The sequence below is a fragment of the Carcharhinus amblyrhynchos genome, chromosome 17, assembly GCF_965287045.1.
Source record: "Carcharhinus amblyrhynchos chromosome 17, sCarAmb.v2.hapA, whole genome shotgun sequence".
NCBI lineage: Eukaryota > Metazoa > Chordata > Chondrichthyes > Carcharhiniformes > Carcharhinidae > Carcharhinus > Carcharhinus amblyrhynchos.
Window position 1 is genome coordinate 16,340,016 of NC_137340.1, and position 25,852 is coordinate 16,365,867.

A 25,852-nucleotide genomic window follows, 5' to 3' on the forward strand; every position below is an offset into this window, starting at 1 on the left:
CTATGTTCTATGTGCACATTTTAAACATGCCCACATCTGTTAGATGTAGGGTAAACCTTCCGTGGGATTACAAGTCTCGTTATCAAGTCTGGAGGGTAGGGCTGCCCCCATTCTGTGTACAGACGCAATTAAAATGACTGCTCCTCAGGCTGACTCAGTGAGAACATCAACCAATTACTTTGATACCGTGCAGGTCAGAACGGGCATCTTTTCCAGATTCAATGAGCTGGTCTGATGCTAGCGGGGGGTGGCCCGGTCCTAACTGGTCCCAGGGGTGGATGGCTCAGCTAAGGCAATGGGTCAGAGAAGCTGGACACATGACCACAAGAACAGCCACGGCCCACCGCTAATGGCTGGGCCGATTTGTGGAAGGTGAATCCTCCTCCTCTCGCCCCCTACCCCTCCGTGTGCATAGCCTGATTTGGCAGAGTGGTGTGACCCGGGGAATTGCGGTTAGCTGGTCTCAGCTGGGTTGTAGCTACTGGTCTCGGGTTCCCGGAGCGAGGGAGGAGAAAATCAGCTGGGATTTCTGTTAGCGACCATTATCCAGTAACCCCTCTGCTGCAAAGTGTACTTACGTGTAAACAGAGTGAGGACCGGGCCAAGATTCGGGGAGATACTTTCCTGGATCCAATGTTTTTATTTATTATTGTCACATGTTGCCATACAGTGGGAAATATTGTTTCTTGCGCGCTAAACATACTGTTCATAGAGTACATGGGGAGAAGGAAAGGAGTGGGTGCAGAATGTAGGATTACAGTCGCAGATAGAGTGCAAAGAAAGATCAACTTAATGCAAGGTAAGTCCATTCAAAAAATCTGATGGCAGCAGGAAAGAAGCGGTTCTTGAGTCGGTTGGTAGGTGACCTCAGACTTTGGTATCTTGGAAGAAGGTGGAGGAAAGAGTGTCCTGGGAGCGTGGGGGCCTTCATTATGCTGGCTGCTTTCCCGAGGCATTGGGAAGCGTGGACGGAGTCAATGAATGGGAGGCTAGTTTGTGTGATGGACTGGACTTCACTTTCAGAAATGAAAGCCACCTCCTCTCCCCGGAATGAAATAAAACCTCTCAGATTGGCGTTAGACTAATGGCTAGAGGCTGGAATCAGCTGAGAGTTAAGAATCGGCTCACGACTGAGGGCTTTACTTCCGCAGACTTTGTATACATCAGTGAGAGAGGATGAAGCTACAGGTTCTGTGACTTTTTATAATGCAACTATCAAGCTGTGGCGACAAAATCTGTTACAGAAAATGCTGTGCTATCTGATGTGTGTTTCTGTAACCGTGTTCAATAAATGTCTCTAAAAGTACAAGTATGTACACATGTACAAGTATGTACTTATTTCACCAGCTTGGCTATAGCAGTTTAGTTGACGATTAAACAGCCGCCACTTTAACCGCGAGAAGCGAAAAAGTTGCCGTTTACAGCAGGGGAAACTGGGAAAATAATCGATCTGTCCCCCCACCCCACTCCCGTATTCACACGAAAGATTATATTCAGAAAGCGCCTTTACCGTTCAGAACTGAGACTATAAAATGAAGGATGGGATATAATCACCGAATTGCAGACACAGAACAGCACAAAAGGGGCAATGCGCTCTATTCATCGTAACTATCGACTTTAATATTCACACAGCAGCATTTCCATTACGTTAGAAACGAAATTGGTCTCCAATTTTCTAAATGAAATAAAACCATCTGTTTCTGACCTAAATCATTCACATACACAGACAATATCAAAACAGCCCCGCCTTGTCTTCAGGCGGTTCTCTAAACAAGGTGTTCCTACTCCTTTACGTTTATTCATGAAATATTACAACACGCACGGGCAGCTTTTACAACATTACAACCACATTGTCACAACAGGTGAACGGGGAAGCTACTACACATGTCAAAGGCTGGGATGACAGGAGGCTATTTATCATACACAATACAGGTAGGTCAGCAACTATCCGAGCAGAGAATTACATTCACCGTTTGGGAATCGTGGACATCTTCAACCCGCAGTTAGATGGAAAGTATGTGATAGAGAAGTAGAACCGGGAACAATTTCGGCACGGTTTTTAACAAGCTAGAACTCAGATTCTCAGTTGAAACCCGGTGACGCAATTTGACCAGTTCTGGAAATTTGGAGCAGTTTAATTTTAATTTAATACATACTGGCCCATGTACTGGATAACAATCCATGCTTCGTTCTCAAAGACACAATCATGTTTCAAACCTCAGTTTCGTTCAATGCAGCGACTGCTTTTGGACACAAAGCAAATCCGTCTGCCTCTCTCTCCTTCATCCCATTCCTAATCCTGACCCAAATCCACCTCACTCCTATTCCAAAACTCTCCCAATCCCACTTCACTCTCATTCCCAATCCTGACACAACCCCACCTCACTTCCATTCCCAATCCTCTCCCAATCCTACTTCACTCCCATTCCCAATCCACACTCACTTTCATTCCCAATCCCCCACCTCATTTCCATTCCCAATCCTCTCCCAATCCCACCTCACTTCCATTCCCAATCCCACCTCACTTCTATTCCCAATCCCCCATCTCACTTCCATTCCCAATCCCATCTCACTTCCATTCCCAATCCTACCTCACTCCCATTCCCAATCCACACTCACTTTCATTCCCAATCCCCCATCTCACTTCCATTCCCAATCCTCTCCCAATCCTACCTCACTCCCATTCCCAATTCACACTCACTTTCATTCCCAATCCCCCATCTCACTTTCATTCCCAGTCCCACTTCACTTCCATTCCCAATCCTCTCCCAAACCCATCACACTCCCATACCCAATCCACACTCACTCCCACCACACACATTCCTAATCCTCTCCTAGTCCCACCTCACTCACATTCCCAATCCTCTCCTAATCCCATCTCACTCTCATTCCTAATCCTGACTCAATCCCTCCCGTTTATCTCAATCTTGTCTTCACGGCATTCGCTCTCTCTAATAAATTGAGCGGTTAGAATCTGACCCACTGCCCAAAAAGCTGTTCATATTAATTTTGATTATAGTCACGTTATAAAGTCCTATCTCCACTGGTTGAAGAAATAGAGGAAATAACAGACATACATTTTGTGCATGTGTGTGGTCAGGGGGCTGTATTATAAGGATTTCTGGTTTTAAAAAAATTTACTGAACGCCCGTTTCCCCAGCAGAGAAATAATGTCAAGGTGAGGACGAATTCATTCTCAAACTCTCAGGATTTTGGGAACCACAGTTTCAAGAACACTAATCATTCTGTCATTGAAATGAAGTGCAATGCTTTGCAAGGATTTCCAATGAAGATCTGTGTTTCAAATGCTATTCTGAAATGAATGAACTAATATTCCACCAGACCTCTCAGAAATAGGCTCTTCAGCTTAATCCAGGATAGTCAGCACGGTTTTGTGAGAGGTAAGTCTTGCCTCACAAATTTGATTCAATTCTTTGAGGAGGTAACTAAGTGTGTAGACGAAGGTAGAGCAGTTGATGTCATATACATGAATTTTAGTAAGGCATTTGATAAGGGTCCCCATGGTAAGCTTATGAAGAAAGTAAGGAGCACACCAAAATGATAGGGAGTGGGATAGCTTGATCTTGGGTTGGAACATAGCTGGGCACAACATTGAGGGCCAAAGGACCTGTACTGTGCTGTACTGTTCTATGTTCTATGTTCAAGAGGGTAATCAAAAAAGGATTGACTGGACATTTTAGTGTACTGTGATCACGCTCAATATGATTGGCATTTACCTTTGGTGAGTAATAGTCCAGATACAATTAACCATGTTGTTGGAAGTCACGGGAAATGGTCACCAGGCAATGATCAGCCATGGACTGTGGTGCACTTTGTGTCTTGTTTTGTCTATTTATATGCATTGGTCACTCTTTTAGGGCCACGTTCTCCCCTTTTCCATCCACGCGATGGAAGCGAACCTTCAGCCCATCAACAGGGTGCACGACTGGGACAGTCTGCATCTTGGGGTAAGTGGCGCTGGCCAGTTCCCAGCGAGCTGCTCTGGTGAGTTCAATGGCCAAGGTTTTGAGAATTACTTGCGCCAACTCTTTGCCAATGCAGCTCCGGACTCCTCCTCCGAAAGGTAAATAATTAAAGCGGCCCGATTTGCTCTCGTCCCGCTCTGGCCCAAAGCGGTCAGGGTCGAAAGTGTCCGGGTTCAGGTACACGGCGGCTCTCTCCTGTGTGTCACGGATGCTGTAGATAATATTCCAACCTTTGGGAATCTGACACCCCTGGCAAATCAGACAAAAACTTGACTGTAACTAACGGCTGAGTTCTGTCAGTTTACAATTTCAATAAACATAAGATAAAAAGAAATGAAATGTACATCCAACTAAATGTTACATGAAGTGACTTCTTCCATCATTTGAAAATAATATTTTATGAATGTTTTCACAACATTTCATTCAATAACAGCTCTCATAAACAACACAATATATTGAGGGCACAAACATAGAAAATGCTGGAAAATCTCAGCCGGTCTGACAGTATCTGTGGAGAGAGAATAGAGCTAGCTCTTCGAGGCTGGATAAATCTTCACATTCGGCTCTGAAGGAGGGTTATCCATCCAGAAACATTGATTCTATTCTCTCTCCACAGATGCTGAGATTTTTTAGCATTTTCTGTTTCTGTTTCAGATTCCAGCATTCGCAGTAATTTGCTTTTATCTCAATATATTGAGGAATTCAGTCAACCAGCTATAGACAGTCGCTTCCCTGTGTGGAGAGAGATGTTTTACAGAACCCACAGCAGAACAGAGAAAGATTTGGGAAACAGGGAGAAGGCAACAGTTCAAGCAAAGTTTAGTTCTTTGTAACCTGACCAAAACGTTTGTCCATCTTAACCTTAAATGGGCAACGGGCTCCCATTTTCTCACTCCCCATCCTTGAGGTTAAGTGTAGGACTCCTCCTGTTACTCAGGCTGGAGTAAGCCTTACTTAAGCTAGTGCTGCCAAATAAACCTGTTGGACTTTAACCTGGTGTTGTGAGACTTCTTTCTGTACTCAGGTTGAAAGCAGCCGATTCAGATCAAAATGGGAAAGAACACGAGGCATTGTGCTTGGTTTATTGTTGCTGGGGAGAGGGTATTAACTATGAGTTGTTAAAGAAAGCTGCATTAACTAAAGTGGAGGGTGCACTCTGTGAAACTTTCTAACTGATTTTAAATATTGTAGTTGTCATCAGATGAAGATGGTGGACACAGATGATTCAATATACAGATACTAGATGATGCACTCGCTCCCAAACTGCTTATTTCAGATGACGGATGGCCAGCCATAGGATACAGGAAGATCCCTGGCCGTTTAACCAACGGGTTAGCTGGACTTGGTTAGAAGTGCTTGTTTTCCCAGCCAGATGTTGGACACGTGCAAACCGTCCAGAGTCACCAAGCTGTACTGGGAAATCAGTGCCAGGAGGCTCTGGTGGGCTGCAATTACTTTTCCCACATTGGGCTTAGCCAAGTGGAAATAACTATGAACAGAGTGTGGCAGAAGCCAAGCCTAGGGGCTATCCCCAGGCACAGCGACCTTTCCCCATCTCCCAGACCCAGGGACACCCCTCCTCAGGCCTAGGGACCATCTCTCCACCCCTCCCCATCCCAGGCCCAGGGGCGCCATCCAGGCCCAGAGTCCATCTCCCCCCAGGCACAGGGACCCTCCACACCTCCCAGACCCAGGGACCCCACCCCCAAGGGCCATTCCAAACCCAGAGATCCCCTCCTCAGGTCCAAGTACTCCTTCCCCCCAGGCTCAGAGATCTTCCAGGGATTCCTATCCCCAGGCTCAGTGACCCTTTTCCTCCCACCCAGGGCCCCTCCAGACTCAGGGACCCCCACCCACCCAAAGAAACTAATCTATGTACAAGAATCAAGGCTGGAGTTTAAGATGTGGAGTTTTACCAGCTCAGTTTCCCCGTTTAGCCAGTTAGGGCCATTTCGTTCATTAGCCTAACCCACAATGTTCATAGACATGACTGGAGCGAATCACACAGTTCATGTCCCCGGCCCCTTTAAGGAGTTGGGGAGTTTCCTTAAAAACAGAAAATGCTGAAAAATCTCTGTCAATCGGGTATTGTCTGCGGAGACAGAGAGAGAGAAGTAGAGTTCAGAGATCTCAGACTGATGACCTTCCATCAGTATTCCCTGCATTTTGCTTTAGGTCTGAAGTGTTGGACTTGTTCAGATACTATTAACACCACAGAATACTATGAGATACCTGGCTCAGTGTCAGATTGCAGAGTCTAACACAGAGAATCAATTCCCATTTTAATCCACATTACCATTCTGCTGGACTAGTGGGTGATCCAGTCATCCCACCCCCACTCCCTATATAATCCTTGGGGAATGGAGTGTGTTGGTGAGTGTATTTAAATAGCCAATCAATGTTCTAATTCAATTTGCGGCAGGGCAATTTTGGCTTCAATTAGGATCTGGAGTCAAATCATTGGGAGTTATTTCCACAGGGAACCCGGTGTTTTTTTTCCCTGTACTGCTCTGACAATGGTTTTCCTTATTTACCATTATAAAGTGTCTAAGAGTTTGCTTGTGTGTTCTTATTTAGTTTGTTGTTTTATCTTCATTCGGCTCAACAAACCGTGTGGTTTCTGTTAAATTGTGGCCCCCAATCTACCCTGACTCCCACCCCATCCCTGTCCTCACCTCAGTTCACAATAAACTAGAGGTGACCTTGTTCCTGGGTTGGTTCTGGTTAAGTGGCGGCCTCTATAATAATGGAATAGGCTAGATTCTAACAAAATTAAAATATTCAGCCTCAATACTTGGAACTGAAATGATACAATGCACACGTTCAGCCTGGACAGCGAGACTGCATCACTTGCAAAGGAGTGTTACATTGAATGAATTGAAATTTAATTGGCAATGGAATCGGAAGGAAGGTGAGAATTGGTGTTAGAACAAAGAGCAAAGAAAAGTACAGCACAGGAGCAGGCCCTTCGGCCCTCCAAGCCCGTGCAGATCATGATGCTCCAACTATATTTTAAAAAGCCTTCTGCCCTTACTCTGACCTTCTTCTATTCATTCGTGGAACATGGCATAGCTGACTGGGCCAGCATTTATTGCCCATCCCTAGTTGCCCTTGGAGGGCAGTTAAGAGTCAACCACATTGCTGTGATTCTGGAGTCACATGTATGCCAGACCAGGTAAGGATGGCAGATCTCCATCCCTAAAGGACATTAGTGAACCAGATTGGATTTTCTGACAATCAACAATGGTTTCATGGTCATCAATAGATTTTTAATTCCAGATTTTTATAATTGAATTCAAATTCCACCATCTGTTGTGGCGGGATTCGAACCCAGGTCACCAGAACATTAGCTGAGTTTCTGGATTAAGAGATCATCATCTCTTCAGTGTCCTCCATTCATTGCCCCAATTCTCTCCCTATTCATTTAATAAGAACATAAGGACTCGGAGCAGGATTAGACCATCTGGCTCCTCAAGCCTACTCCGTCATTCAATAAGATCATGATTGATCTTTTTGTGGACTCAGCTCCACTTACCCGCCTGCTCACCATAACCCTTAATTCCTTTACTGTTCAAAAATTTATCTATCCTTGCCTTAAAAACATTCAATGAGGTCGCCTCAACTGCTTCACTGGGCAGGGAATTCCACAGATTCACAACCCTTTGTGTGAAGAAGTTCCTCCTCAAATCAGTCCTAAATCTGCTTCCCCTTATTTTGAGGCTATGCCCCCTAATTCTAGTTTCACCCACCAGTGGAAACAACTTCTCTGTTTCTATCTTATCTATTCCCTTCATAATCTTTTATGTTTCTCTAAGATCTCCCCTCATTCTTCTGAATTCCAATGAGTATAGCCCCGGTCTACTCAGTGTCTCCTCGTAAGCCAAGCCTCTCAACTCCAGAATCAATCTAGTGAATCTTGTCTTCACCCTCTCCAGTACCAGTATATCCTTTCTCAAGTAAGGAGACCAAAACTGTACACAGTACTCCAGCTGTGGCCTCGCCAGCACCTTATACAGCTGCAACATAACCTCGCAGTTCTTAAACTCCATCCTTCTAGCAATGAAGGACAAAATTCCATTTGCCTTCTTAATTACCTGCTGTACCTGCAATCAACTCCTTGAGATTCCTGCTCTAGGACACCCAGGTCCCTCTGCACAGCAGCATGCTGCAATTTTTTACCATTTAAATAATAGTCCTTCTTGCTGTTATTCCTACCAAAATGGATGAAAATGAATATACACTGTTAGTATTAATTTGCCTATATTTGTGATCTAAAAACAGATTCAAGCAGGGGAATTTCAAAAGGAGATAGGGTAAATATTGGAAAATGCAACATTTTTAAGGGCTAATTAGAGAGTTCTTCAAATAAAAAAATGCCCGGCACAGACCCGATGGACCGAGTGTCCGTTTGGTTAATTCCACTATCGCTGGGCTGGGTGGAAGCGCTCCTTCGCCGGCGTTAAGTGTTACTTACATTCAGCTCAAATGTCTGGAGCGCCGTCCTGTAGCCTCCAGACACCGGGGGCAGTAACCTCAGCACTTCCTTAACCACACAGTCCAGATAGCGCAGGCGGCTGAGTGTGTCCAGACTCAGGCTGTGTTGGCACTCACAATCCTGGGACATCTGAGGCGCCTCATTGTGTGAGACAGCGGCTCCGGGGAACTCACAGCCTGCAGTGACTGGGGACTGAGAGGAGTCTTCAGCCTGGACTCTGCCCTCTTGGCCGATGCGGGATCGCTGGCACTCTTCATCCCGGTAATCTGCGGAGGGGGTGGACTGGAGCCAGCCCTTGTCCGGGGTTAACTCCTCTTGGGTGGAAGAGGGCTGGCCTCGGGTTACTGTTCCGTGCTGACCCTCCTTGTTGTGACTATCCTGGCGGGGAGCAGGTTGATCCCGGGACGCGGTGGGGTGATGGCATTGACAGTTGTGAATCAACCCGTGCTGTTCCAGCTCCTGTCTCACTTTCTCCAGGGCCTGGGAGTGCTGGAGGAGCAGGAGGACCAGAGAGGTGCTGGCACTTGCCGTGGTAGAGAAAGCGGCGAAGATCAGTTCAACCGCAGCTTCCTGCAATATAAAGAGAGGTGTCGAGATCAGTGGCAGAGTGCTGGCAGCAGGAAAGAGTTTATTTCCACCGCAAAAAGCTGATCAAAGCCTAAAACAATTAAAAGAGCCGCGGGCACAGTTTATCTTTGAACATATCCCCCAAACAACCAAAACCTTAAAACACACACAGAAATCAATCCAAAGCTAATGGAGACTCTAAAGGTTCATCTAATCCCCTCAGAGTGTAATCTATTAAACTCAAATATGGAAATATCTCCCCATTAAGTTCATGATCGTTCCTCGGCTAACGCTTCATTCCAACAGAAAGACTGATCAGCTCAAAGACTCGCTTGTTTACTGTGGGCCAGTAGAAGGCAAAAGAGAAACTGCTGGAAAATCTCAGCAGGTCTGGCAGAGGGAAAAGAGTTGACGTTTCGAGTCCAGATGACCCACTGTCAAAGCTCAAAGGCAGGTGCAGTTCCATACACGGTCATTTAGCTGTGCACAGACCACACTAATGTTTCAAGTTTATTTATTAGTATCACAAGTAGATTTACATTAACACTGCAATGAAGTTACTGTGAAATCCCCTAGTCGCCACACTCTGGTGCCTGTTTGGGTACACAGAGGGAGAATCTAACATGGCCAATGCACCTAACCAGCATATTTTTCAGGCTGTGGGAGGAAACCGGAGCACCGACAGGAAACCCACGCAGACATGGGGAGAACATGCAGGCTCTGCAAAATAATCCAAGCTGGGAATTGAATCCTGCTGTGAGGCAGCAGCGCTGACCCCACTGTGCCATCGTGCTACTCCATGAGATGAATAATGTTTCAAGATCCCATAATGTCCATGAGATCTCGAAGCACTAAGAGAGTTTATAGCATCAGCAAGCTGAATGGCCACACTGTGGATCTCTTGATATTTTGTTTAAAATTCAGATATAAAATTCAGAAAGTATGTTTGGTTTTCATGGCCATAACCACTGGTGCAAACCCTCTTTGTCAAGTCGATGATGCTCCTTTTGCTTCTGCAAGTTCTGTTTTGTGGCCAACAAAAAGTCCACAACCAGTTTTCTAATCTGGTCATTATGATCATTGCTGTTTGTGGGAGTTTGCTGTGTATAAATTGGCTGCTACATTTCCTGTAATACAGTGGTGGCTACAATTCAAAAACACTTGGCTTGTTTGTAAATATGTTAGGGCATCCTGTACAAATATATTGCCTTTTTCTATAGACCAGTGCAGCCTAACTCCTCCCTCCATTTCTAATAGATCATGTAATGAGTGTAATTGATTAATTTAACCATTCACCACTCATGGAAATCTTTTCTCTCTCTGTTTTATTCACCTTACATTGACCAGAGTTTATCTGAAGGAGCGATAGGTTTCTGCACCCTCTTCCTCCTCTCCACATTCAACTCAAGACTTATGGCTCAGTCTCCATCCGCAACTCATTCTTTCTCAGACCTCAAAGCCATAAAACTCATAGTTTCCTTCATTCTCTCCTTCCTGAAACAACTTACCAACTTTTAAACCCGATGTTCTTGTCTTCTTAACCGAATCATTATTTGCTGCTTTCTATTCCATTTAGCTTCCTTTCCCGATCTTATCTAAATGTTAGCTCATTTGCCTCCCACCTCATGTATTCCTTTTTCACAACTTAATTGAAGCCTAATGTTTCTTACGTACAAACTTTATCAAGATGCCATCAAGTGTGCTGGGATTTTTCCTGTTTCTTGTGATGTTGCAGAGAACTGTCCTGAAATCGAGTCCCAAGGTACCTTATAATCAATGAAGTAATTTCCTACAGCAGCCACTGTTGTCTTCATGCAAAGAAACCCATACACTGCACACAGATAATGACCAGATCATTTGTATTTGTAATGTCAGGGATAAATATTTGCCAGAACACCAGGCATAACTCCCTTGATCTGCTTTGAAATAATGCCAGAAGATTTTCCTGTTGATGGGGGCTCAGTTCTGAGTCTCCCATCTGAAAAATAACATGCTAACACTCACTTGTGTATCAGTTGTACTCAATTTGACTACAGTTCAAGAACACTTGGCTTGCTTGTAAATACTTTGGGGCATCCTGTATAAATTTACTGTTTTTTTTCCTAGAGACCAGTCCAGCCTAAGTCCTACCTCCATACCTAATGAATTGTACTCAATTCCTGGAGTGAAACCATCTGACTCAGAGGCAAGAGCACTACCCAGACAAGCCATAGCTGCTGATACAGTATGGGGATGAAAGAATGTCATATAAAAGCATTTATTCAACACCAAATTTCCATCTATTTGGAGTTAAATCTGATAATTAATTCTTAAGAGATGATGCATACCAAGTGTAAGGCACCATGATCACTTATTCAAATAGTAAATCTTTTTTAGTTTGAATTTCAATTAGAATGTACTTACTGATAGCCTTACACATGTCTATTACACTGAAGGCTTCAGAGCAGTGGGAAGTGGTGAAGTTGGTTTATATCGCTTTTGTCTCACTTCAAAATCTTTGTATGATTTATATTTTTAATAATACCATTTAATCCATCATTCATAATTCATCAGGGTCAATATTTTAGAAGCTATTTAATATAATGCTGTCGTTTCCAACTTGCCAAATAAATTATTTTTTGTGTACTACTTGTACTCAAATATCACCAGAAACTCATGTTTGGTTAAAGTAATGCTGACTATATGTAATGTGTCATAAAAATAAATCATTATGTTCTTCCTGAACCAACCCATATTGATAAAATGCTAAACACGTTAGAAGTTTAATTTACATATTCAAACTGATATCCTGAATAGGTTACACATCCTGTTCCAGTGATCTCAACTAAGCCACTCCAGTCAATGTCAAGGCTCATCTCAGTTGAGATGGCAATAAAGTGCTTAAATTGGCCTCAGGTCTACTAGTTTATGAATGAGGGAAGAAAGCAGCAATGTCTCCCACTCCTAATTTAAGTCTGGCTTCTCCCATAGGAAATTTGTATCAAATTTGAATGGAAACAAGACTTGGCATAACTGTGATGCCCTCTATGTTGCATAGCCTGCCAATGTTCACTGTCATGGACATGTGGATATATATGTGCACGTATGCAGTGTAGCAGAAAGTTGTTAAAATGTGGAGAGAAACCAAGCAGATGCACAATAAAGCATAACTGAAAGAATCCTTGAATCTCTACGGTACAGATACCTGTCCTCACTTTGTAGAAGTCCTTAAATTAATCTTAAATCCCTACCATCATTGAAAGGTGAAATAGGAAAGGAAGAAAGTTACATTTTCACAGTCTAAGGGTATTCCAATGTATTTCCCAGCCATTGAATACCATTAGATGCAGAGCCATTATTGTAATACAGGGAAAGTTGATAGTCAATTGAGTATGTCAAGGTCATGCAGTGACTACGTAATCTGTCATTGGGGAATAAATGAACTTCTCCGCTCTTCTTCAAATAGTGCTAGCAGATTGTTTAAGAAGCAGCTTATTTACATCAATCAGGGAGTTCGAGTTGCTGTGGCAACATGTTGTACAGTGGAGCTATGAATAGTGATGATCAAGGCTCCAACTTTCGTTCTGTCACATGGCAGATTAGGAATCTCTCCTCTTGCCATAAGCCTTTGGTGTGTTTGGAAGGATCTGCAGATTGACACACTCAATCTGTTTGGCTGTGTCTGAACACACATTCCATGGCCATCAAGTCTCAAACCCAGAGCCACTGGCTCAGCCTTGGATACGCTACCATTAAACTTCCCACTGTTTATATTGGAAGGTGGTTTTATTGACAAGAGGAAAAAAAATGACAGCAGAAAAGAGAAACCTCACTGTCACAACCCTGAAATGCTTCTCTTTTCCTGCCATTGTTGTGTTCACCAAATGTTTTCCATCCCACCATTTCCTCTATCAGTTTTCTCCTTTCCTGGCTCGAAGATTCTTTCCTGTTGCACAATCCATGGGGATTAATCAACTTCTTTTAACTTCTTCAAGTTCTTATTTGAGCTTGCATGGTCAACTACAACAGGCTACCCAACAGGTATGGGCACCACATCTAAGCCTCTTCCTATTTCGACCAATGACTATATAAAACATTTACAGCAGGGTCATTTGACAGCTAAAGAAAGAGCAGGATCTCTGCTTAGTTTGCACCTCTCTAACCAAAGGTCTTAAAAGCTAGGTTACACAAGGTGGAGATTGATCCTGGAACCTCTCTGGGTGGCTCAGTGAATCATTGGTCGGAAAGTGAAACACATGTCTTAGTCAAAAAGAATTCCAAGTTATACCGAAATAGTGGAATATAATCTCCATGCAATCCAAAATATGGCATTGAAATTAACAAAAGCATCGATGGTCAAGAAGTATACAAAAGAAATTAGAAGAGAGACAGAAGATGGAAAAAAGTTAGATGTACAAATAATCAAGTTTTCTTTGAGAGGAAAATGTAATGACATTTCTGCTGCTTGATATATTTCAAGGTCGATGGGATATTAACTAGCTCAGATATCCTGCCATTAGTCTTAACATTAGATTTGTTTTTTTCTGAAATTATTTAACCAATCAGACCCAACTTCTATGGTTTCAGTATAAGCTTTGGTTTCATTAAACTGAAACAGACACTGCTTAGCAATACAGGAAAACATGGGACAACAATACGCTGTTCCACCCATTGAGACCATAGATTACAAAGACCATATACAGTCTAACCTATCATGCTCTTTATCCATTCAATAAACCTCCATGACCCAAAGTTAATGAAATAAATCCCTAGACTATTCATCCATAAGTAAAATACTCTATCCCATCACGCTGCCTTTTTCAAGCAGTGCTTACTTCTTTTCCCTTGCCTGGAAACAATACCATTAAAGGCTTTATCACACAACTCTGTCTCTCTCTTGATGAAATCCACTCCTGATATTCATCCAAACTCTTTTTGAAGCCATTGAGTTGCACAACTACAATTCTTTAGATGGAAATTCACTGATCTGAGGGAAGAGGCTTTTCTTCTCATCTCCATTTTTATTAGTGGTGGGCCTCAAGTTCTCCAAGATACCAATGTGCACAGTATCAAAACACCCTGTTATTTGGGCTGGATAGTGACAATCCTGTAATGCAGCCACATTAATTCAGAACCATTCCAATAGTATAAATTGCTGATCTAACTGAAGTGCGCAAGGTTGGCCACAATCCGAGATTCCCCTTGAATCATCAGGCAATATAAAAGATTTGTGTGGAGCAAATACCGTCAATTCAACGATGTAGAATTGAAAGCAACTTGGTCATTATCTACTTAACAATTAGAACCAACCCCACAACATCTTCTATAATTCCTCCTATTTCAATTTACTGTCCCAATATCTACTTTATCCTAAATGAAGACATCCATTATTTATCTTTGTGTCTGTGAGACAGTAGGAGTATAATGCTCTCATTGTAATAAAATAACAGATAAAGAAATATGTAAAATCTATTCGGTTTAATTAATGCTTTGTGAATATTTCCTCAGAGGAGGAGGTCAGAAGGAATACAAAATCTAGGAAACTGTCAATGTTGTAAAAACAGGTTCGCTTTCATCTTTGAGGGAATGAAGTCTGCCGTCCTTAGCTGGTCTGACTATATGTGACTCCAATCCTACCCTTAATACCTAAGTGCTCTCTAAAGTGGCCTAGCAAACATCTCCTGTGTATTAAAGCTACAAACCACAGTGGGTCAAGAAGAAGTCCCACCATCAATTTTCTTTGGGTAATTAGAAATGGACACTAAATATCAGGATTGTCACCAGATCTCATCACAAGAATATAAATTTTTAAATTGCATGTAGTTCTCATGTAAGTGTAGCCAATGATTTTGCAATTGATTGAGATATTAAACTACACCTTCCCAGAACTTGATCTTGTTAAATTAATATGTCCTTAATAAATACAGTGAAGCAGGTTTGATCTGAGGTTTTCATAAATTCCAAACAATTTTTGCTGTTCTCAGCAGTCATCTCAAAAGATTCCAGTTGGGCCAAAACTAAGGACATTGGAATACCTGGATATCCAAGGAAAAGGCTAATCATTTCCACACACTGCCTCACAATTGACCTAAGCCAAATGCAATCCATTTTGCATTGTGGAAAGAAGCTGTCGTTCGAGCCAATTGCAAAAAAAATAAGAATTTTTGAAATCCTCATGTTTCCAGACCCCTTGAATGGTTAGTGAAAGAGGAAAGCAGAATGGAAGTGATTTCATTCACCTATCATTGATTGCATTAAAATGAATTATATATCTAGATCAAGTGTCATTATCATTTGTACCAACTTAGGGATGGTGAACAATGGTGTAGTACTGTAAAGGCATTTGGTATAATCATTCCATCAGCGTCAGGGTTGAGTTATATTTCCACTGCAAGAGCTTCTAACACCAGATCAAACAGCAGTGGAGACAGAGAGCACCAACTTTCACTAATGTAGAAAGTCTGTATTTTTGGTTTATGCTATTGTTCTTGCTGTTGACTTTAGGAAAATAATTAACTTCATACTATTAGCATCTAAGATTGCTGGTTACAGAATTACTTTGAGCCTAGCAGCAGCTTATTTGCAGTCATTGGCTTTGAATTCAATTCTGACAGCCAGGAACAATCTCTGTGTAGATATATTTACAACATCTAGACTGTTTTATAAGTGTTCAGAAGGAGGATATACAAAAATAAAAACAGTTTAAATTATAAAGCCTGGCAGGTCCCAGGGATCCTGCAAATGCAATGCAAAATGCAATTTCTCAAGATTCTGGAGTTGGTGGCACAGTGGTTAGCAATGCTACCTCACAGCACCAGGGACCTGGGTTTGATTCCTGGTGTGGAGATGCCGGCGTCAGACTGGGGTAAACACAATAAGAAGCCTCTCAACACGTGGTTAAAGTCCAACCAGTTTATTTGATAGTAAACCCACAAGCTTTCGGAAACACTGTTCTTTCATCAGGCATGTGGAAGCCTCTGATCAGAACCTTTCACACACCTGATGAAGGAACAGCATTTGCAAAAGCTTGTGGGTTTACTATCAAATAAACTGGTTGGACTTTAACCTGGCTTTGTGAGACTTCTTACTTTGATTCCTGGCTCAGGTTACTGTCTATGTGGAGTTTGCACGTTCTCCCTGCGTCTAGGTGGGTTTCCTCCAGGTGCTCCGGTTTCCTCCCACAGTCCAAAAGACCTGCTGGTTAGGTGTACTGGCCATTCTAAATTCTTCTTCAATGTACCAGAGTGTGGCAACTAGGGGATATTAACAGTAACTTCATTGCAGTGTTAATGCAAGCCCGCTTGTGACACTAATAAATAAATTTAAAATTGTTATGTCTAAAGAAAAGGCTGTGGCAGCTTCCCTGAGAATGCAGTACTCCAATGAGGAGTCTGCTTGGATTCATGCAGCAGCAGTAGTATAACTGCACTCCAAGGCAGAACATTTTTTACATTGGTTGGCTCCTGGCTGTCTGATACTAACATTCAATCTTCTCAAGTATCAGTTCTGCACTCCCAATGTACAGACATGTACAGATCTCTGTCAATAATTAAAAATTTATATGTTTTAAACATGGTAACTCCTTGGGTTTTCAAATTAAGAGCCATGTTCTAATCTGACCATCTTGCAAACCCAGGGTTGGACAATGCACTGGAACTGCATGCACTTGTTAAATTCAGCAATGTGAGATTGTCCCACCATAGAGTTTCACGTCAATTCACCCAGACTGCAGTCCTGATCAACACTGTAAATTTAACATAAAAAACATAGAAATCCCTTCAAACCAACACTAAATTTCCTTAGATTCAGTGAAGTCAAAATAATTGTACAGTAAGAAAATAAATTGTTTGCTGGTTAATTCATAACATAAGAACATAAGAAATAGGAGCAGGAGTAGGCCATCTAGCCCTTCGAGCCTGCCCCGCCATTCAATAAGATCATGGCTGATCTGTCGTGGCTCAGTTCCACTTTCCCGCTTTCTCCCCATAACCCTTAATCCCCTCGCTTATCAAAAACCCATCAACCCGCGTCTTAAAAATATTTAGCGAGGCAGCCTCCACCACCTCAACGGGCAGAGAATCCAGAGATTCACCACCCTTTGAGTGAAGAAGTTCCTCAAATTCAAATCTCTCTCTCTGAACTAAAACCAATAAACATCTCCAGTAATGACAAATATCAACAACAATGATATTGAATCAGTACCAAGGATCACTGAATAACGTCCTATTGAGCATTAGTGGCACGTCTCGTTACTTGCACTAAGTGGAACCTTTTTTAATTTGGGCCCTTCCTTTTAAACTAAAATGCAGCTGAAGGTGGGGGTGGGTTGAATTTTAAAAACAAATTTTTCCCAGGACAGATACTAAGATGCAACATATTGTCACAGACACAATTTAGAATACGACGTCTCTGCATTTTTCACACTGTGAAGTCTTATTTACAAAATAAATGAAAGCCATCTTAAGATTTGGTGTCAGCAAAAAAAAGTTGGAACAATGTTCGAGGACATTTTGCCATTTCTGTCACAATCTAGCAAGTTATATCAACCCCTAGACTCTGTTACCTCTCTGTAATAAATTGCTAGGCATCTCATTCTGTATTATTATCTGTGTCTGTTGAGTCTGTTACTTTTAAACTATCAAAAACACAGGGATATTATCTTCTTCCAATCTATATATTATTTTTCTATTCAGATGCAATGTATGTTAATGGCTGATTAGTGAAGTGAATCTGCACTCCATTGTTGCTTTAGTTTCTGTGAAGGCCAGAAGATAAGATATGGGCCAGAATTAGGCCATTTGGCCCTTTGAATCTGCTCTGCCATTCTATCATGGCTGACTGTAATGTACACTTTGGATAAATTCCAATGAAAGCATCATTAGTGATGAGCTTGAAACAAAGATTGCTTTTGCACTACTGTTTTACCGTGGCTTTCCTTTCCCTTTTGCACTAATATTAAAGATCCAGCATGGATCCAGATTCAGGAACCATCCTGAGTCCAGAGGACAGCAGCATGGGGCACCAGCAATCTCAGCCCCTTGCAGTTGACTGTTGCAGTATTTCAATCCAATGACATACCCAAACCACTTTACATTGAGGAGAATTCATTTGGTAAATGTTTGAAAAACTTTGCAGTATCTGTAAACAGAGCAAAAGAGTGAACCTTTCAGTTTGATGCCCTTTCATTCAGGTGCAGTCTGACCTGCTGAGTATTCCCAGCATTTTCTGTTTTTATCGCCAATTTCCAGCACCTTCAGCATTCATTACTAAATGAAGTCTCCTCAATGTAAAGTGTGTTGGGTATGTCACTGGACTAATACAGCCAACTGCAAGGGGCTGAGATTGCCCATGCCTCATGCTGCTGTTGGCCTCTGGACTCAGGATGGTTCCTGAATCTGGATCCATGCTGGATCTTTAATATTAGTGCAAAAGGGAAAGGAAAGGCACGGTAAAATGGTAGTGTGAAAGCAATCTTTGTTTCAAGCTCATCAGTAATGATGGTTTCATTGAAATTTATCCAAAGTGTACATTACAGTCAGTCATAATCAAATGGCAGAGCAGATTTGAAGGGCTAAATGGCCTAATTCTGCAGTTGTATCTTATCTTCTGGCCTTCTCAGAAACTAAAGCAACAGTGGAGAGAGGAATGCAGATTCACTTCACTAATCAGTCATTAATAAACATTTCCTCTGAATAGAAAAAGAATACATAGATTGGAAGAAGTTGTTGGTAGCTTAAGAGTAGCAGACTTCTTAAAAGTAACAGACACAGATAATGATACAGAAAGTGATGCCTAGAAATTTATTATGGAGAAGTAACAGAGTCTAGGAGTTGATAATGACTTGCTAGATTGTGGGAGAAATGGCGAAATGTTCGCCAACATTGTTTGAACTGTTTTCTTATTGATACTAAGTGGTATTTATATATTACCATCTGCACTAGTTTTCCTGAATGAGAAAGGGGAGATGTGTCTGTGTGTGTGAGTCACTGATGAACATGGTTCTCTCCTGGGCAGATGGAACTTCAGGAGTTAATATAAAGAAGTCACGGACAAACAGTGTATCTGGTGGTCTGAAAAGACACATTTCCACTCAGCTTGCAACCGCTTTGAAGATCTCCAGGCTATTAGACTAAAGGGCTGAGTGATGATAACTCACACACAAACATGCACAAAAACGGTTCTGCCTTCTGGAGCAACTGTTCACAGCTTTAATTTAATTGCCAGGAGGTATAGACAAGTGGAGAATGTTTTCGGATATTCAATACTTTCATTTTTTAAATAACTCGCCTGATTTACCGTTGGGAAATCCTACCGCAGAAGAGCACGCTCACAGCTACCGTGTACCCCAAACATCTAGTGGGACTGGGGGAGAGGGGGAGGAGGTCGGGGGGGGGGAGGGGATGGATGAGTGGGTGGGGGAGAGGATGGGTGAGTGGGTGGGGGAGAGGATGGGTGAGTGGGTGGGGGAGGATTGATAGGGGAGGATGGGGGTGAGTAGATGGGACAGGGGGCGTGGGTGGGGGTGGGGATGGGTAAGTGGTTGGGGGAGGGGAGAGTGGGTGGGGGGATGTGGGTTGGGTGGGGTAGGGGAAGGGAAGGGAGGGGAATGGGAGAGTGGGTGAGTGGGTTGGATGGAGGAGGGGCTGGGAGTGGCTGGGTGGGGAGGGTGAGTGGGTTGGAGGGGGAAGGGGAAGGGTGAGCGGATGGGGAGTGGGGGGAGGGTGAGTGGGTGGTGGGGGTAGACATGGAGGATTAGCTGTTGGTGCCGGCAGTTCAGATTCTATCTAAGGTGAGCTGTTTACTCTCCAGAAATGTTGAAGTGAAATGCGAACAGCTTCCCCTGAGACAGTTACCGGTAGGTGCAGAAAATACACATAAGGGCACACTTTGGTTAAACAATTGGTCTTGCTGTTGTTCGCCACTGTTTGAGTTTGTGGATGAATCAGATGTTTGGGCAAAGGTTTCTACATTCATTCATTCTGGGAGGAATTAACAACAACGCAAATAAAGATTGTGGAAGTGGAGAGATTGGGAGGAGGGTGGGAGATGAAAGGATGAACGCATTTCCCAGCGGCGGGATCCCATTACCTTCAGCTCCTGCAGGCTGAGCTCCTTCCCGTTCTCCCTGGCGCTATTCACCATCAAATCTAAAGCATCAGGGGAGCTTTCAGCGCCGCTGTTCTGCAGTTTCTCTGTGATCGCTTTCTCCAGGTACTCGTGCAGGACGTTACGTGCTTTGATGCCCTGTTTTTAAAATTAAAAAAAGGACAATTATTCTGCAACCAAAATGCTCTCAGACTGAGTTGACTTTATATTTAAAACTAATACAGATCTTGCTGTTGATAACTCGATTGAATGCAGCGCTCAGTCTCGAAGAGAGAGCTGGCCATTAGATAACTCGGGGGTGAATCTGATACTTTTCCCCATTGAATAAAAGACTGGAAATTCTGTACAACATTTGGGTGGGGTTTTCTTAAATTTTGAAAAGCCACTGTCATTTAATATATAGCTGTGCACACACACACACACATACACACACACATACACACACACACACACAGATGGAAATATAAAGCTTCCGGGGAAAACTTACACTCAAAAATTCGCGTTTAGATTTTGAAACGTTTCTACATTACAAAAACAGGAGAGAAAATGTTGGCATCTTTCTAGTGTTTTGCTTATAAACTGATCTGGAGATGCCTATGTTGGACTGGAGTGGGCACAGTAAGAACTGCTGTGGTAAGACTTAACCTGACTTGCGTTGTGAGATTACTGACTTACAAACTGAAGTAGTCAAACTCTCCTCCCAGTGTAGCTCTTCACGCCTCTGAGGTAAGCAGGGCTCTGAAGAGTTTCGGTATACTGTACTGGAGGTGGAATGAATAAGGTCTCTGGGACAGAGGGTTTATTGTATTCAGTCGAGCTTGCTAGACTGAAACACACTGAACAGTCCAATTCTCCAACCCCTTCCTACATGTGTATGTCTGAGGTACTTACAGCAGGAATCACAAGAGGCAGGGTATTTGGGCTGGGCTGGGGTAGGGGTTTACCTTTCGCAGGCCGCTGAACGGGAGATCCACAGGCAGCGAGAAGATGTTGTCCATTAGCTGCTCGAAGGTGCTGGACAGGCGGTCGAGCTGCTGATCCGCCGCCGGGAGACCCAGCAGGATCCGCACGGCGATGCAGAAAGTCAGAGCCTTGGTGGCGGGGTAGACGGTGACTGGAGCCCGCTCCCGGCACCAGTCCCGCACCCGGCTGCGGACCAACCGCTGGATGCCAGGAATGTAGGTGTCCAGGGCGGCGTGGCTGAATACCCGAGCCAGCACCTAGAGAGACAATTGGAGAAAGTGAGAGACAAAAAGAGAGAGAGAGATAAAGAGAAAGGGAGGGAGGGATAAAGAGAGAGGGAGGGAGATATAAAGAAAGAGGGAGGAAAAAATAAAGAGTGAGGGTGAGAGTTAGATAGAGAGAGAGATAAAGAGAGAACAGAGAGTGAATGTGAGATAAAGAGGGAAAGAGAGTGAATGAGTGAGACAGATAAATAAATAGAGATAGTAAAGGATAGAGATGGAGAGAATAAGTGAAATAGATAGAGGGTGATAGATAAGGAGAGATAGAGGAAGATAAATTGAGGGAGACAGATAAATAGAGAGAGAGTGTGTGAGATAGAGGAGAAAGAGATAGAAAAGCAGAGACTGCACACTAACCTTTCCTGACACTGAATCCTGCTCAAATTTAACATGTTCAAATGCTTCATGTTCCCAAATACAGATGGTAGTCATGATGTGGAGATGCCGGCGTTGTACTGGGGTAAACACCAAGCATTTACCCCAAATACAGAGCCAGTGACAGAAGCAGCAACAGATCCAGCATTGAATTGGATTCTGTTAACTCCGGAATCTGTCCAGAAACTCCTTGCAATGTGCGCACTGTCAGGAGGGTAATGAGTGAATGTGTCCTTACCCTTCTCCTGTGGCGATGCAGCTCTCCGATCGAGTTGGCCAGTGTGTTAAATCCCAGCAGGACCCTGGTGCTGTGAGGCCACTGGGCGCTCACCAGCCTGTGCTCTCCCAGCAGAATCTTCCTGATATTCTCGGCGCCTGTCACTCGGATCACCGGCCTGCCCAGCAGGTGAGTTTTGAAGACGTTTCCATATTTCTCTCTCCTGGAAGCGTGGAAAGTGGAGCCCTGCCGAGAGAAAGAGCGAGTGACTGCCCTGGAACAAACTCTGTGTCCAGCCTAGGAGGGATAGGCAAAAAAACAGAGAAACCCCGGGTATTGACAGGAATGAAACACTGTCTGATTTAACCCCCTCCCTCCCCATACCCTGGTAAGTAGGGGTTTGAGATGAATCATTTAATGGAAGTGTCTGTGAGAAATCCCCTCCCCAGGGGAGGAATCAGGTCCACATTGTGCTACAAGGGTAGTTTTCCTTCTCATTATCAATCCCAAAACTCCCTCCCAAATTCCCACCTGTCCCGGGTCTTGTGGGGGGGGGGGGGGGTCCTGCTCTCCCAGTCTTTCCACAAATGGGGAATTTTCCGTGGGAACACGACCAGAGTTTCAGCACTAATTCAAAAACAGAAAAATGCAGGAAAATCTCAGCAGGTCTGGCTCAAAATAGTAGCTCTATTCTCTCTCCACAGTTGCTGTCAGACCTACTGAGATTTTCCAGCATTTTTCTGTTTTTGTTTTGAGATTCCAGCAGCCGCAATATTTTGCCTTTATTTCGGTGCTAGTTACCGCTCCCCGAATCTTGGTGTGATTACTACCCTGCAATTTCCTCAGGACAATAAAAAGCAGGGATTGTGATGTGATAACACAGCCCGGATCTTGAGCCCGTTTATGGGGACACTTCCCTTTCTTGAACCAGGCCGTGGGACACAGTGTAACAAAAAAGGCTTCAGCTCGGGGCACTCCTGCAACATTTGAGGGGCCGGGATGGACTTCAAGCCAAGGCTGGCGTGAGGGGCGCCGGGGAGAGGCGAGGAGAGCCGGGGCTCCTGACACTTCACACGGGAGGGGAAGCAATCCTGCCAAGATCCGCTCAAGGCACACTTTACTGGGAGCAGGGAGGATTCCCCCACCTGCCGAGGGAGATATCAATCAAAGAACCCAATAACTGCCTCAGAGGGGACTTGGTTCTATCAGAATGGAAGCGCTGGGAAAGAACAATTATTTATTTGGCCACATTGGCAGCGAGGAAGACACTTTGACCCACAGCCAGGACACGGGAAATGGTTCTTAAGCGACACACACAAATGTGAAACTTGCAGCATGAGCTCTCTCTCTCTTGCCCTCTTTTTGTTGTTACCTGGACCATCCAGTGTAGGGTCTCTCCGAGTAACGGCCAGCCCATCGAGCCCCCCGGCAGCGGCAGCTTGTTGCCCCTGTCCCGAGTCACGTTCCAGCCCAGGGTCCACAGCTGTCGGGACACGGCGAGCAGGAGCAGCGCCGACAGGAGCGAGGTGAGAGCAGTGGCCAGAACCGACAGGTAGTGAACTCCCACCGGGAACATGGCCAGCAAAGGCGGCGTGGCTTCAATCCAGAGGCGGGGGTAAAATTCCCGAGCTCCGCGGGGAACTGGCTCCCAGGAAAAGCAACTGGCTTTTTTGTTTTAACCAGCTCCTTCTCTTCCTTTAACAACGAAATGACCCAAAATACCTCCGCTGGAGTATTCTGGTGAATCTCGGCACGGGTCCTGCACGAAAAAAAAATTAATTGGTTAAAAAAAACAGGAGCCATTCAAACCTTAATGTATTAATTGCGAGCGGGGAGGGTTACAGTCATTATTAATCAATATTCATTGAGTAAATTTAAATTTAAAAAACTCTTTGAGCGTTTTAAAAGTCTGCAATTGGTTGTGGATTATTTAAGGAATAACTGAGTGAAATTTTACCATGAGAGCGTGGACACTTTGGTAACATAGAAACCTTGGAATTCAGATTTCCTTTGACAATCAGAGAGAAAAAAAGCATTCATGTCCGCCCTAATCCGACTGAATTTATGAAATTTTCCATTTGGGGTTACCTGTTCCCCCAGCAGTGTGTGTGTGTTTGTGTGTGAGAGTGATACGCGGTCTGTGTGTGTGTGTGTTCACACATTTACACATAGAACACCCTGAAGATTGAAATGTACAATTGAAATTTATCATCTCAACAGTTCCCCAAGAACTTCATTCCTCTGAAGTTACACTGAGTCGGCCACCAAAACAGAATGCCGCCCTGTAATTTTTTAAAATGTAAAGTTAGCTCTTCATTATCGAAAATGTACCCCTGTTCTGTTCCGGTGGGAAAAGGTACAAGTTGAAAACTGTGTCCGACTCATGACAGCGAGTCAACCCCAAAACCCAACAATTTGGAGATGAGAATTATCGAACCAAGTCCTCCCCAAGCCAAAAAAACCCAACCAGCAAAATCCACAAAGATTAAATGTAGAAATTGGCCAAAGCTGAACGTGATAACGGTAGATGAAAAACTGAGAGATGTCCAATAACATTTTTTGATTGAATGAAACGGTTCCTTTCAGAGTTGGAATCCACGGCAGACTTGGGATTCTGAAAACACATCGATTTGGAGGCAAGAATTGCAGCTCGCGTTCTAATCGCTTGGCTGAGTTCCACATCGAGACAGCGGGGCCCGCAAATCCCTGGCTGCTCCCGGCTGACTCAGCGTGGAAGTTTACACATCTTATTCACGCGTGTCAGTGAAACGCTCAGGCAAATAGTAGATTCACCGAGGGAAGGGAAGTGTCCAAACTTACTCCTATGCCAGGGCTGACCGCCAATCCCGTCCTTTCAGACCGCCAGAGTTTTCTTTCAAAATCCCAGCCTAAACCGTGCTCCGGGAGTGTGTGTGTGTGTGTGAATGTGTGTATTGGTGCGGGGTTTTATGTGTATATACACACACACACAGTTTTTATAGATATTCGCTAACCACACCATCCACCTCCTCCAATGACGTCGTTGGCCAATTTAAATACTTTGTTGAGTTGCAATGATCAGGTTCTGATAATCCGCCCCAAATGAGAGAGATTTAGTGGGAAGTGATGGAGATGATTAGGATGGAAGCGGCGAGGAGCAGTTGGAGAGCAGGCAGTGTGACACATCCTTGTGGGCACTCAGTGGCAACTCAGTGAGGGCAAACAGGTAACCAATAGCAGGAACTGCACCGACTCTCTTCCATATGGGTAGCTATTGCTACAGACCGTCCCTTAGTCAGCCAACAACCGCGGCCAAAAAAGAAATCAGGTATTGCAATCACAAACTTACTCTGTCATTCTCTGAACAATGTTCATGAACTCTTTAGTTTAATCAATCAGTTTAATGCTGGAGTAAAGTCAGTCCCTGGTGGCGACTCTTAATGAAGTTATTGAATAGTATTCACAATTCATACAGTTTGACTTTGAAAGATAAACAGAAAAGCGAAATGCATAGTCTTTCACATCTCCTCTAGGTAGTCAATTTGCATGCTTCCAGTTTGCAAAATTCACCTGTTTGCCCAGTTAATAAAATAAGTAGCGGGGGATTTACCGAGACAGACTCACAGGCAGTGATATCCTATTCATGGGGATAGCTATAACGTACAGACAGTGTAATCCTGTTCATAGAGATACTTATACTGGCAGTGACATCCTGTTCTTGGGGATAGTTAAAAAATACAGCCAGTGAAATCCTGTTTGTGGGGATAAGTGTAACTAACAAGTAATGCTTATAACATACCGGCAGCGAAATCTTCTTCATGGATAGTTGTAACACACAGATAACAAAATCCTGCTTCTAGAGGTTGTAACATGCAAGCAGTGAATCCCTGTTCATGAGACTATT

General features: G+C 43.6%; 1 protein-coding gene across 1 annotated transcript; it reads right to left on the reverse strand.

Moving 5' to 3' along the window:
• Positions 1 to 3,866: 3,866 nt before the first annotated feature.
• Positions 3,867 to 23,545, reverse strand: LOC145354566 (cytochrome P450 26C1-like). The gene is made up of 6 exons (XM_080206029.1): positions 23,342 to 23,545; positions 21,991 to 22,215; positions 21,078 to 21,353; positions 20,116 to 20,271; positions 8,461 to 9,051; positions 3,867 to 4,235 (listed from the first exon to the last, which is right to left on the reverse strand). The coding sequence occupies exons 1-6, from the start codon at positions 23,543 to 23,545 to the stop codon at positions 3,867 to 3,869; spliced, it is 1,821 nt and encodes a 606-aa protein (XP_080062155.1).
• Positions 23,546 to 25,852: the final 2,307 nt, after the last annotated feature.